Below are 14,001 nucleotides of genomic sequence, written 5' to 3'. Positions count from 1 at the left end.
CCTGCATTGCACCCTGATCTGTTGATCAGGGTTGCAATGCTTTCCAAGCTCCCAATAAAAAAATACAAAATAATAAATGCACATTTTCTTACCTGCAAAAAGATGTGCATTTATTTTCGTTTTTTTATTAGATTTTTCAATTAGCTATGATTTTTAATGTGTTAAGGTGCACTGGCAACCCAAAATTAAGTGAGTAAACAAGACCCCATGTGATATATGCTTTATGGAGGCATCAGGGGTCTATTAAACCCTTGATATCTCCCCTGCCCTTCAAAGCATCTGATCAAACATGGATTGTGTCTGAACAGATGCTTTTACAGCCAGGGAAAGACCGCTCTGAAAATGGAAGTGACTGGAAGATTCCGGCTTCACTCATCACAGAAGAGATCAGGGAATGGATGTTCCTCCATCTCCTCTGTGGGCAGCCAACCAAACCGCTTATAGCGGTCCTGGGCTCCCCAGTGGAGCAGGAGAGCCTGGGAATGGTGGAGAGTGGAGCTGGAAGGGGGATCTGCAGTGCTATAAAAGGGATTACTTTTACATGAAAGCCCATCGCTGGCTGTAAAAAAATAATACCCTGCAGCCATGGTCCAGGCATAACCACTTGCCAACTAAGACAATGATATTCTAACGCAAGTGATTAAAGCATCTTTGTTACCATTTAAAAATAAAAGCAGTTCTCTGCAACAGAACACTTAATACGCAACAGAACACTTTTAATACTTACCTCTATGGCTGACACGTAGTCTAATCTTCATTTACGTCAACAGCTAGAACAGCTAAACAATCTCCAGTGTCTTATGCACTTTTGGGTGTGTTTGGAGGCCTTGCCTGCACTGCGCTTTGTGGTTCCATCCACAGAAGCAGCGAACACAGGCATCCGTCATGCCTAGGAAGTGATAGATGTTGTAGTAGCTATTGGAGGGTGAAGATTGGAGTCTTTTTTTTGCAGGGAGCTTCTTCTTTTTCAACCTTTTTTTTTATAGTGACAGATTTATTTAAAAAAATAAAAAATAAAGGCCTAAGACTAAAGGATAAGCAGAGGATGTCTGTGGATAGATCCCTGGAGCCAGTCCCTTTGTGAACACTGTAACATAACCACTACCCCTACAGCTGAGTTAGGAAAACATACCTACTAGAAAATGAATATATACCGACATACACTGTTGCTCTAGTAACACATAGTTTTCAAAGCGATATCCTTAATAGGGGTGATAAGAAAAATTTTGCACTTGGCATGGTTGGCATACCTTAGAACTTGCTCATAACTTATGTTTAAATCTGTGTTTGATTCAATTATAAAACGAACAGTGATTCATTTGCAAACTGAGAAAGAAAAGAAAAGAAAAGAAAATGAATGAATTCCATCCTTGTTGAACATAACTTACCTGGCACATCCAAATGCCATCAATCTATATTTATTGTTAACTGCCACACATGTTCCATCAACAACATCTGGTGCCCAAACTCCATGGACTTGCTGTAAAGATAGAAACATTTGTCACAACAGTAACATTATAATTTTTGATCCTGTGTTACCAGGAAAACATAAAACAAATGTTATTTTTGCAATTTTACATTATAATATTAATTATATAAAACATTTAGGAAAAAAAGACATAGGAGCAACATGATTTAAAGAGGAGTAGGCCTCAGATTACCTGTCCATCTGGTGCTGACGGGAGGAAGACAGAATGTCACCAAGTACCTGAGAGGAAGTATTCTTGCAGGCCGCCGTTGGGTGTGGTATGTCAGAACCCCCGATAAAAAGGGTTGATGACGACAACAAGGGTGTAACAACTCCCCATCCCCCGCAAGAAAAATAGTTAGGTTCATATATATTTGGACACAAGCACAATTGTCATACTTTTGTCTCTGTATGCCACCAGAATAAAATTAAAATATAACAAACCAAATGAATTTGAAGTGCAGACTGAGATTTAATTCAAGGTGTGTAACATATTATCGAGTACAAATTTTATGAACTGCAACTATTTTTATACACAGTCCCCCATTTTCAGGGGCTCAAATGTAATTGGACAAAATTAATATAATCATAAATGTTCATTTTTAATATTTTGTTGAGAATCCTTTACTGGCAATGACTGCCTGAAGACTGGAACCCATGGACATTACCAAAGACTGGGTTTCCTTCTTTCTGATGCTTTGCCAGGCTCTAACTGCAGCTGTCTTCAGTTTTGCCTTCAGCAAGTGAAATGCATGCTCAATTGGGTTGAGATCAGGTGACTGGCTCGGCCATTGCAGAATATTTCACTTCTTTTCCTTCAAAAGCTCCTGGGTTGCTTTTGAAGTGTGTTTTGGATCATTGTCCATCTGTACCGTGAAGCGCCGTCCAATCAACTTTGCTGCATTTGGCTGAATCTGGGCTGACAGTATATCTCTAAACACTGCAGAATTCATCCGGCTGCTTCTATCAAATCAATAAACACCAATGACCCAGCGTCACTGGAAGCCATGCATGCCCATGTCCTTCACACTGCCTCCACTATGTTTTACAGATGACATGCGTTTTGGATCATGAGCTGTTCCAAGCCTCCTCCACACTTTTTTCTTCCCGTCATTCTGGTATAGATTAATCTTAGTTTCAGCCGTCCAAAGATTGCTTTTCCAGAACTGGTCTGGCTGTTTTAGATGTTTTTTGGTAAAGTCTAATCTGGATTTTCTATTCTTCAGGCTTACGAATGGTTTGCACCTTGTGGTAAACCCTCTGTATTTCCTCTTGTGAAGTCTTCTCTTGATTGTAGACTTTGACAATGATACTCCCACCTCCTGGAGAGTGTCCTTCACTTGTCCGGATGTTGTGCATGGGTTTTTCTTTACCATAGAGAGGATCCTGCAATCATCCACCACTGTTGTCTTCCATGGACGTCCAGGCCTTTTTATGTTGCTGAGTTCACTAGTGCATTTTTCTTTCCTCAGTATGCATCAAATTGTTGATTTGGCCACTCTTAATGTTGCTGCTATCTCTCTGATAGATTTGTTTTTGAAGCCTTACAATGGCCTGTTTCACTTGCATGGAAAGCTCCTTTGAACGCATGATGTAGGTTCACAGCAATAGATTCCAAACGTAAATACCACACCTAAGGTTTTGTACACACTATCCGAAAATCGGATGGAAAAATGTGTACGACGAGCGGTCTTGGATCGTTAGTACGGTACTTTTGACAGCCGATTTCACTTTTTCGTCAGACAAAAGCTGGATGTGCAGACTATAACATTTTTGTTGGATGTGAACTCAACGTCCGATTTTAGTTTCATTAGTACGGTTTTCGTACGAATAAATCGTAAGAGTAAGACTACGCATGCTCAGAAACTAAAGTATACATACAAAACTATTCAACACATTGCGTCACTTCTGATGTTGTATTTTGTTGTACGAAAATTTTTGTATTCTGAGTAACCTCTTCACTTTCAACATGAGAATAGCATGCCACAAAAAGAGGACATTCGGTCATTCAAAAATCTAAGCGCGTGTACGAGGCTTTAGAATCAACTCCAGACCTTTTACCTGCTTAACCACTTTGTGCCCACTCTATAGCCGAAAGACGGCTACAGCGTGGACGCCAATTGCCGGGAGGGCATCCCTGGACATCCTCCTGTTTACTTCCGTGATGCGCGCTCCCGTGGGCGCGCATCGAGGAAATTCTGTGCTGGCCATGTCCCTTGGACACAGCCAGTCACAGATCACTGTAAATGGGCAATCACAGCGGCCGTTTACAGCGTGATCGGAGCTTCCAATGAGAGATGATCTCATATGTAAACATATGAGATCATCTCTCATTGCCGGCTCTCCCTCCTCACACAGAGACAGCGTGTGAGGAGGGAGAGCGAACAGCTGCAGTGGTGAGTGTCAAAAAAAAAAAAAAACAACCTGAAAATAAAGTGACCCGAGTGCCACCTGTCCCCAGTGCCACGTATCAGTGTCACGTGTCATCAGTGTCACGTATCATCAGTGCCACGTATTAGTGCCATCTGTCATCAGTGCCACGTATTAGTGCCATCTGTCATCAGTGCCACGTATTAGTGCCATCTGTCATCAGTGCCACGTATTAGTGCCATCTGTCATCAGTGCCACGTATTAGTGCCATCTGTCATCAGTGCCACGTATTAGTGCCATCTGTCATCAGTGCCACGTATTAGTGCCATCTGTCATCAGTGCCACGTATTAGTGCCACGTGTCATCAGTGCCACGTGTCATCAGTGCCACGTGTCATCAGTGCCACGTGTCATCAGTGCCACGTGTCATCAGTGCCACGTGTCATCAGTGCCACATATTAGTGCCATCTGTCATCGGTGCCACATCAATGTCACGTGTCATTGTCCTGGTGCTCTAGGGCTTTCAAAAGTGTAATAGGTAGTCAACAAGTTAGATGTTTAATTTATGCTCCTAGAACAACTGATGGTGCTTCCTGCATGTTGGGCCTCTCCATGTGGCTGGGCTGTGAAAAAGTCCCACATATGTGGTATCATAATACTCAGGAGGAGTAGCAGAATGTATTTTGGTGTGTCATTTGTGGTATACACATGCCATGTGAGAGAAATAACCTATTACAATGACAATTTTGTGGGGAAAAAAAAAAACAAAAAAAACAAATCTTCATTTTGCAAAGAATTGTGGGAAAAATTGACATAAAAAACCTCACCGTGCAATCTTACTAAATACCTTGGAATGTCTACTTTCAAAAAAAGGGGTCTTTTGGGGGGTATTTGTACTTTCCTGACTTGTTCGGGTCGCAAGAAATGAGATGAGGCCGTCAGTACATCAGGTGTGATCAATTTTTTATGATTTGCACCACAGCTTGTAGACTCTCTAACTTCCACAAAGACCAAATAATATCCACTAATTTGGGTTATTTTTACATGTCATGACATGTAGCAGTATAAATTGTGGCCACAATTTATGAAGAAAAATTAATAATTTGCAAAAAGTTATCACAGAAACTAAGAAAAAAGCATTTTTTTTTCAAAATTTTCGGTCTTTTTTCATTAATAGCGCAAAAAATAAAAAACCCAGAGGTGAGCAAATAAAACCAAGAGAAAGCTCTATTTGTATGAAAAAAAGAACACAAAATTCATTTGGGTACAGTATTACATGACTGAGTAATTGTCATTCAAAGTGTGAGAGCGCTGAAAGCTGAAAATTGGTCTGGGCAGGAGGGGGGGGTTTAAGTGCCCAGTTTTTAAGTGGTTAATTGATGAAGAAATAACGAAGGAGAAGCCCACACCTGGCCATGAAACAGCTTTTGATTCAACTGTTCAATTACTTACAGTCCCTTGAAAAAGGGGGGGTGGCTATTCTGAAGAGCTGTAATATCTAAACCCTTCCTCTGATTTGGATGTACATACCCTCAAATTAAACCTGAGTGTGCACTTTCAGCCCATTATATAACTACAGCTTGAATATGTTTTGGTAAATACCTAAAAAAAAAAAAAAATTGTGCCTGTGTCCAAATATATATGGACCTAACTGTTTGAGTAGAGTAGTGCTACACCATTCTCCAGGGGAATGGAAACAAAATTCCCTCTTATCAGTGATGTCGGAAATGTCAAAAGCAAGAAGACTGTCTAAACGGCTGTCAGTAGGAGGAATCCACCATGGGTACTGATTGATAAAATTACGCAGGTGGATTCTGTTGGTGCAGAGGCCCTCAGAGCGAGCTTTCAAGTAGGCACAAGATGGTCTGGATTAAAAGTAAAGCTGAAGGCTCTACTCTGTGCAATATCGGTTTTGAAATATTTATACATGCACCTAGAGGAAAAGGATAGCGGTAGGCCCAGTCCTGTAACAAGAGCGCAAGGCCTAAATCTGGGGTAAACTGGTTAGGAGTGCAACCAAAAGAAACCTGGGTTATAGAGTGCGCTCTGGGGATAAAAGGTTCTGCTTGTATAACAGGGAAACACAAGGTTACCACATGTACCAAGGGTATAAAATGGTTTACCTTTTATAAGGTAAAGGAAGGAAAAACTTATTAAGTGAAAAAAAAAACATTTTTAGTAAGGGAAACCGAGTGATAAATCTCTGTAGTGGCAGAGACGTAAGGGTAGAAGGAGGCCATACGAAAAAGACAAAGAGCTCTATATAGAAAGGTACTGAATCCCTCTATAAGTAGGCTGAAAAACTTGATGTAATTGGTTGGAACAACCAGAGTAAGATAGGAAGGATCTCCTACGATCTATTCTAGATCTTTGTAATCTAGAGTAATGATCAGGAATAAGATTAAGCTGAGACCAGGAAATAATTTTTGGCCATCGATATCAGATCTTATGGTTCCATATGTTTTAAGTGACCGCAGGTCCATAATTTTTCTCAATGATCGTGATTTGACATAGAAACAAACTTTGTAATGATGGATAATATGTCCAATCCATTGAATTATTTTGAACTGTGGATTGAGAGTTCATTGGGCAGTGTCTTATCAGATCAAGGGCTATAAACCAGGTTGCCTGACTTCAGATAGCCACAGAGAGAGGTGAAGATTACTTTACTGTGGCAAATCCTAACTGCAAAAAGGCGTAATTACTGTAGAACCATTCTGTTACTGGAGGTGATCGAGAGTACAACACTGAACTCCTGCTAGGGCTGAATGTGTTTGATAGGTTAAATCCATATAGGTAAAAGATTAGGGTGGGAAGGATATTAAATATTCCCTGGTAATCAGATATGAGATAGGGAAAAATCGTATTGAGAATTGGGCATATCTCTGAACTTTTTAGTTGTAATCAACCAGAGAAGTGTGGGCGTGAAGAAGCAGACTATACTAAAAGATCTGACTTTTTGGGCTGTGAGTAGGGAAAAGCCCAAGAATTCAGATAGGGTGGAGATGGAAAGGAGATACTTAACCAAAGACTTGTTCAGCCAAACAGTACTACTGAGACTTAATCCCACTTTTTTTCGTAGGTAGAGGATTCAACCTGCATCAAGAAACCTGTGTGAGTTTCAAGGAGGAGTTAAGAAGATTTTGCAAGACTCTAGAGGTCACTCCAGACAGAGAATAGTCAATGGATTTGATCTGCATGGGGAAAGACTGCATAGGAATGCTTTTGTATTCATAAACAAGATCCACACTCCTCAAGGCGTAAGTATCCTGAGGCTATATAGAAGGATTTTCATACTGGATCCATTAGGAACATGAACTAATGCCTAGTGGAGTATGTGTTTTGGGATTCTGACTGCCTTAGCAGAGCAGAAAAAGGTGAAAAATTAGGAGATAGAGGTGCAAATGCTACACCATAACTCTGAGCCCTTGCTGGAAATTCCAAGTCTGGGATGTCTGTACCACGGAGCTAGGAAGGAAGGTTTTGTAAAAGTCTTGTTAAAGTTTCATTAAACCCGTAAATGTATTTTCCCTTTTGGCTCTAAAATTATTTCCATATGCGTGGTTCTCTTTGAAAAAAAAGTTTAGTAGAGAATAAATACCTGGTAATCCTGCTAATGCATATTGCTTCCTTATTCAGACTGGCAACACTATCACTGACCATCTTCAGTCTTCTGGATTGCCACTCTCTCTGTGCATGCTCCATTTACAGTGTTGGGAAGCTTTGCTCTTTTCCTTTCCCCAGCTGCCCCACGTGATATTCCTACATGTCATGTGGGGCAGCTCCAAAATTGTTATCGACAGTCGAGCGCTCCTTAGCCAGTCACATGACTGGTTGTTGAGAATAAAATCTAACATATAGCATTCTTCTTCAATGAAAACTACATTATCTTTCCAGCTTTCCCATATGACACACCTGCAGTTTAATGGGGTGGCTCCAGAACTGTGATTGACTTGCGGGCAGAATTATGTCAGCTGCCCCACGTTACACTCCTGAACGTGCACTTCTGTCTATTTTCAGTTTGACGTAAAATACTGAAGCAAGTGGGTCAGCATAACAGCCAGGAATCTAGAATTTCAGAAGCAGGTCTGCAATGGCAGACTTAACAGTGATCTCCAGAAGAGAGAACTTTAAAAAATCTACACAAAATGGATTAAATGGATCACATGTGCTCCACTATGTGACAGAGATGTCAAATCTTAGTAGGGTCTTAAAAGCATCCTTCACATGATATACTGTAGTCTCATTTACCATTAGTGTAATTTACAAACTATTCTATAAGATTTTTATTTATAAAGCCGTCACAAAGAAGGAAAAAAAAATGCCTTGGGAAACTCATAGCAACCAATCCAATTAATTCAAACCAATGCTAGAGACTGGGAATTTTACAAGGAGCATTTGAAGCGGATTGGTGCATGGATAGCAATGTAGAACCCCATTTTAAATCAAAGGAAAATGTTGACAAAATTCAAAAAGAATGGACATTTTTGATAAGTGGGACCTTACATCAGCAGTGAGACGGCTTGAAACTGGTGTGATAAAGCCAACACGACCATCGTTGAACACAACAGCAAACCCATCAAGGGTGACACAATATTCCATCTCCCGAATATGTACATCTCCAATATCCAAGAATGAACCTACAGGAAAAGAATAAGAGACAAGGACCTCATCAATTGTGAGTCCATTTTTGGGCTTAGGACTACACTATTTGTAACCTTACATAACTTGAAATTTTGGCAGGACTGTTAACTTGAGCTTTATGAGCATTAAAATGGCGCTCCTTATTTTATAGAAACAGCATGATGTAATGCCTATATGAAAAGTGCATTGACTAACATCAGTGAAGCTACAGAAAAGCAAAATCTCCATTGGCTGCTAGCAGAGAGGATTAAAACAACTATAATGCCGTGTACACACGGTCGGACTTTTCGACCAGACTTGTCCGACGGACGCCGACGGACCAAATCCGGCGGATAATCTGATTGTGTGTGGGCTTCACCGGACCTTCAGCTGACTTTTCCAGTCGCAAATCTGACGGACTTTGGAACATGCTTCAAATCTTTACGTCGTAACTCCGCCGGACCTAGAAATCCGCTCGTCTGTATGCTAGTCCAACGGACAAAAACCCACGCTAGGGCAGCTATTGGCTACTGGCTATCAACTTCCTTATTTTAGTCCGGTGTACGTCATCACGTACGAATCCGTCAGACTTTGGTGTGATCGTGTGTAGGCAAGTCCGGTCGTTAGAAGGTCTGTTGAAAGTCCGCCAAAAGTTCCTCGAAAGTCAGTCGGACGGGCTGTCGGACTTTTGTAGCTGAAAAGTCCGACCATGTGCACGCGGCATTAGGTTTCTATCAATGGCTTTTTTGGAGAGATTTGATTTATATTGATACACAGTAATGGGAAATCTCCCCTATAGGGGCTGGTACATGATTAAAAAAAACTTAAAGTGGATATAAATCCAATTCATGAAACTTGAGCTGGGCACATATCTGTAGTGTTTTCTTAGCTCTCTCCAAAGCACCCATGGCTTTCTCCTGCTCAGCAGCTCTGTTATTAGCCTGATAACTTCTGATAAGTTCTCCGAGATGGGAGCCTAAAGTTTGTGTAGTGGGAGGTTGCTATAAATAGATTAGCAGAGTATTGCACGATTCACAGGAGAGCTCTGCAAGCCTTTGCCTATATGGAGTGCGGGTGAGTGCCTTTCCTCCAATCAACTGTCTCCCAGTGTAATCCAAGCTACAGTGACTGCAGAATGAGGAAGTAAAAATCTCAACACAATGTAAGAATTCTAAAGAATATAGAAAGGGGAAGAGAGCAGATATACATGTAAAACTTATGTAGAAGGATTTGTTTCATCTGTGTACTAGGCTGTTCACTTCACTAGGTATATGTGAGGGTTTACATCCACTTTAAGCATGGGTTCACACTAGCGCAATCTCAGAGATCGCATGTGATTCGTGCCCGCACTGCAGGTGCCGATCACATGCGATCTCTGAGCAATGCGAGTTCAGCCATACATATGGCGGAACTCGCATTGGATTTGTACAGAAAATAGTGCAGGGACTTTTTTCCCCACACTAGAATCAGATCGCATTGGTGTTCTCACCTATGCACTCTGATTCCTATGCGAGTTCACAGTTTGCACTGTAATCTGTGAACTAAACTGGAGGTGTTTCACCCACAGCGGTTTGTGAAAGACATGCACTGTAAGCTGTAAGGTCCTATATAGACAGGTGTGTGGCTTTCCTAATCAGTGTGAACTACCTGCAGGAAGGATGCGATGCAGTGCTGTAATTGTGCTGGTTCCTGCATTGCACATATGTGAACCTTGGGTAAGTCTCCAATCATCGCCTACCAGGGTGGATATAAATCAACGATTTACAAAAAAAAATCTGATTTTTTTTTTTTTTATTTAAAATCAATTTTTTTTATTTTTATTAAATTTATTTTAATAAAATGCCTTTAGAGAAAAATCTATTTAACCACTTGCCACCCAGGCCAATTCTGGCATTTCTCTCCTACATGTACAAATCATAATTTTTTTTGCTAGAAATTACATAGACCCCAACCCCAAACATTATATATGTTTTTTTTAGCAAAGACCCTAGAGAATACAATGTTGGTCGTTGCAACTTTTTATCTCGCACGGTAAAAATTGTGCAGCAATTTTTCGAACACTTTTTTGCTTTAAAAAAAATAAATAAAAATAACTGTAGCCCAATTTTTTTGCATAAGGGCCAGTTCACACCAGACGCAGTTCCGTGCGCTTTTTTTCTTCACTAAAAATGCATGCACAGTGTTTTCCATGTATTCCAATGACTCTAGTTCACACCATGCAGTCAGTTTCCGGTCAGTTTCTGGTGCAGAAACTGACCAGAAACTGCCTGTATTGGTGCCGAAAAAACAGAACTGCATCTGGTGTGAACTGGCCTTAAATGTAAAAGACATGCACTGTAAGCTGTAAGGTCTTATATAGACAGGTGTGTGGCTTTTCTAATCAAGTCCAATCAGTATAATCAAATACAGCTGGACTCAAATGAAGATGTAGAACCATCTCAAGGATGATCAGAAGAAATGGACAGCACCTGAGTTAAAAATATGAGTGTCACAGCAAAGGGTCTGAATACTTAGGACCATGTGATATTTCAGTTTTTATTTGCTAATAAATCTGCAAAAATGTCAACAATTCTGTGTTTTTCTATCAATATGGGGTGCTGTGTGTTCATTAATGAGGAAAAAAAATGAACTTAAATGATTTTAGCAAATGGCTGCAATATAACAAAGAGTGAAAAATGTAAAAGGGGTCTGAGTACTTTCCGTCCCCACTGTACAGCCAGAGCTACAATGGAATGGTTTAGATCAAAGCATAATAATGTGTTATGCCGTGTACAGACGATCGGAATTTCCGACAACCAAACCATGGATTTATTTCCGACGGATGTTGGCTGAAACTTGTCTTGCATACACACGGTCGCACAAATGTTTTCGGATATTCCGATTGGCAAGAACGCGCTGACATACAACACGTATGGTGGGACTAGAAAAAGGAGGTTCAATAGCCAGTGCGGCTCTTCTGCTTGATTCTGAGTATGCGTGGAATTTTGTGCGCTGGAATTGTTTACACACGATCGGAATTTCCGACAATGGATTTTGTTGTCTTAAAATTTGAGATCCAGCTCTCAAATTTTTGTTGTCGGAAATTCCGACAGAAAATGTCGGATGGCGCCTACACACGGTCGGAATTTCAACAAGCTCACATCGAACATTTGCTGTCGGAAATTCCGATCGTGTGTACGCGGCATTAGAATGGCCCAGTCAAAGTCCAGACCTAAATCCAATTGAGAACCTGTGGCAACACATTGAAGAAAGAAAATTGCTGTTCACAGGCGCTCTCCATTCAATCTGACAGAGCTTGAACGATTTTGCAAACAAGAATGGGCAAAAATTTCACTCTCTAGATGTGCAAAGCTGGTAGAGGCATACCAAAAAGACTTGCAGCTGTAATTGCAGCGAAAGGTGGTTCTACAAAGTATTGACTCAGGGGGGCTGAATACAAATGTACACCACACTTTTCAGATATTTATTTGTAAAAAAAAAAAAAAATTGAAAACCATTATTTTCCTTCCACTTCACAATTATGTGCCACTTTGCGTTGGTCTAGCACATAAAATCCCTATAAAATACATTTACGTTTTGGTTGTAACATGACAAAATGTGGAAAATTTCAAGGGGTATGAATACTTTTTAAAGGCAATATATATTAAAAGACAGAATAATACTAATTATGGTCTCTCAAAAGAACACCTCATGCATGAAAAAAGCATTTAGAGAACAATACATTTTACATCCTGTATAAAAAAAACACAGAACAATATTGCATACTTTCACAGACCATACATAGTTTTGTTTTTAAAATTCTAAGTACCTCTGGACGGCTGAAAGTCAACTGAAAATGGAATTGTAGCAAGGTTAATGGCCTTCCTGCCATTTGTCATGCCTTCCCAGTGAATAAGGTGAAGCAGGCAATCCTCTGTAGCCACCAATAGGTCTTCCATCATCGACTGTATACTACAAAAACAAAAAAAAACACTGTGTGACTACACACAAATGAATCAATTTTCATAAGGGCACCAGCAGATGACAGTGAATCAGGAAATAATAAATACCTTGTTATTGGAGCCTGCAAATCCAGAACTTTTTTGGTCTCCAAATTTAATGCTGGTGCACATTGTTCTTCCTTATAGTGTGGTATCGTCTTCACATGAGGGCTTCCTCTACAGAAGAAGACAAATGAAAATAAGAACTCTACATGACAGCAGTATCTTGAAAAATACTGAATACAAGTCCTTTCATGCACGATTTCTCAAGTGCACCTATCATTTTGTTGGCACTGAAATCACATGGAGACCTACATGGAGAAAAAACCGCCCCAGGATCTCTTTAGTACTGGCGGCATTGTTGATCTCTGCTGAAGGGGAGAACTAATCAATTTGAACCTTGAACGTCCCTCCAACAGGTCAGGTGGCCAAGTGCTCAGGGCTACAATGACTGGAACTTGAAACACCTACTACGGGAAATAAAAGTATTGCACCTAACTGCATTGAAAGTAGGGATGCACCGAAATTTCGGCCGCCGAAACATATCGGCCGAAAATGACCTTATTGGCAATTTGCCGAAAGAGAATTCTTGCCGATAACGGCACCGCCCCTGGTGCCACCCAGTACAGGGGTGTCCTTCTGGAGCGCCCCCGTCCAGTCCTCTCCTCTCTCTTACCCTCCTCGACAAGGTGGCTGAAAGGCAGAAAGCAAAACAGTGCTCTATGGAGGAAAGCTGTCAGCACACTGCGTTAAGGAGCGGCTTGTCGGTATGATCAGCGGGATGAGCATTATCAGTGTGCAGCGCCGCGGGGGTTAAGAGTGCAGGACTTGTTTGACATGCTGTTAGAAACAGTGAGCCCACTCGGTGAAGCTTACGTTACTGGTATCGGTGCCGATACTAAGCATTTGCATGAGTACTTGTACTCGTGCAAATACTCCAATACTGAAACTGATACCTTCAAGTCCAGGTTCACATATGTGTGGGGCCGGTTTCAATGCAATATGTAAAAAGAGTCCGGTGTGATTTCAGTCTGCAGTCCACGTGCGGGTTTTTAAAGTGACACTGGAAATCACACCTGAACCAGACTGAAAATCGTACCCGACTCTTTTTACAATCGCTCTGTGGTCAGGTTGCACATAACCACATAATATTTATTTAGTATTAGATTAAAGCGGTGGTAAACCTCAAAAAAGAAAACAAAAAGAAAAAAATCTTCCTGCAAGTTAAGAGCATAATGTGCTAGTATGCATTGCATACTACCACTTTATGAAAGGCTTATGTGTAAACAAAGCCCTCCAGCGGAGTTCTGTCACAGGTCCCCCAGGGCTTCCATCTTCACCTGGTCTTCCTTCCGAGTTCACAGGCTGCAGCCGCTTGGCTGGCCGAGCCGCGAAGACACCACTCCTGCACATGCGTGCAGGAGTCATGGTCGTGGCACAGCTCTCTATGGATGGCTCACGCATGCGTTTGCAAATGCGTGCGGACTACACCCCCATTTTTAACGCGTACTGTTAGATAGGTCAATTTGGTTTTCTGCAAGCTGGTGGTAAGTAGGCTTTG

The 14,001-nt window shown here is 41.1% G+C and overlaps 1 protein-coding gene across 2 annotated transcripts in view; it reads right to left on the bottom strand.

Annotated features, from left to right (window-relative positions):
* The window catches only part of RIC1 (RIC1 homolog, RAB6A GEF complex partner 1), a 210,795-nt gene that overhangs the window by 85,905 nt on the left and 110,889 nt on the right, over positions 1-14,001 (bottom strand). For both annotated transcript variants that reach the window (XM_073635126.1, XM_073635133.1), the window contains exons 4-7: positions 12,510-12,617; positions 12,269-12,411; positions 8,344-8,477; positions 1,389-1,480 (exon numbers count right to left, since the gene is read on the bottom strand). In XM_073635126.1, coding sequence (XP_073491227.1) covers positions 1,389-1,480; positions 8,344-8,477; positions 12,269-12,411; positions 12,510-12,617 — 477 coding nt within the window. The remainder of the gene's footprint in view (positions 1-1,388; positions 1,481-8,343; positions 8,478-12,268; positions 12,412-12,509; positions 12,618-14,001) is intronic.

The sequence above is a fragment of the Aquarana catesbeiana genome, linkage group LG01, assembly GCF_042186555.1.
Source record: "Aquarana catesbeiana isolate 2022-GZ linkage group LG01, ASM4218655v1, whole genome shotgun sequence".
Taxonomy (NCBI): Eukaryota; Metazoa; Chordata; class Amphibia; order Anura; family Ranidae; genus Aquarana; species Aquarana catesbeiana.
This window is presented reverse-complemented; position numbering and strand designations above follow the sequence as displayed.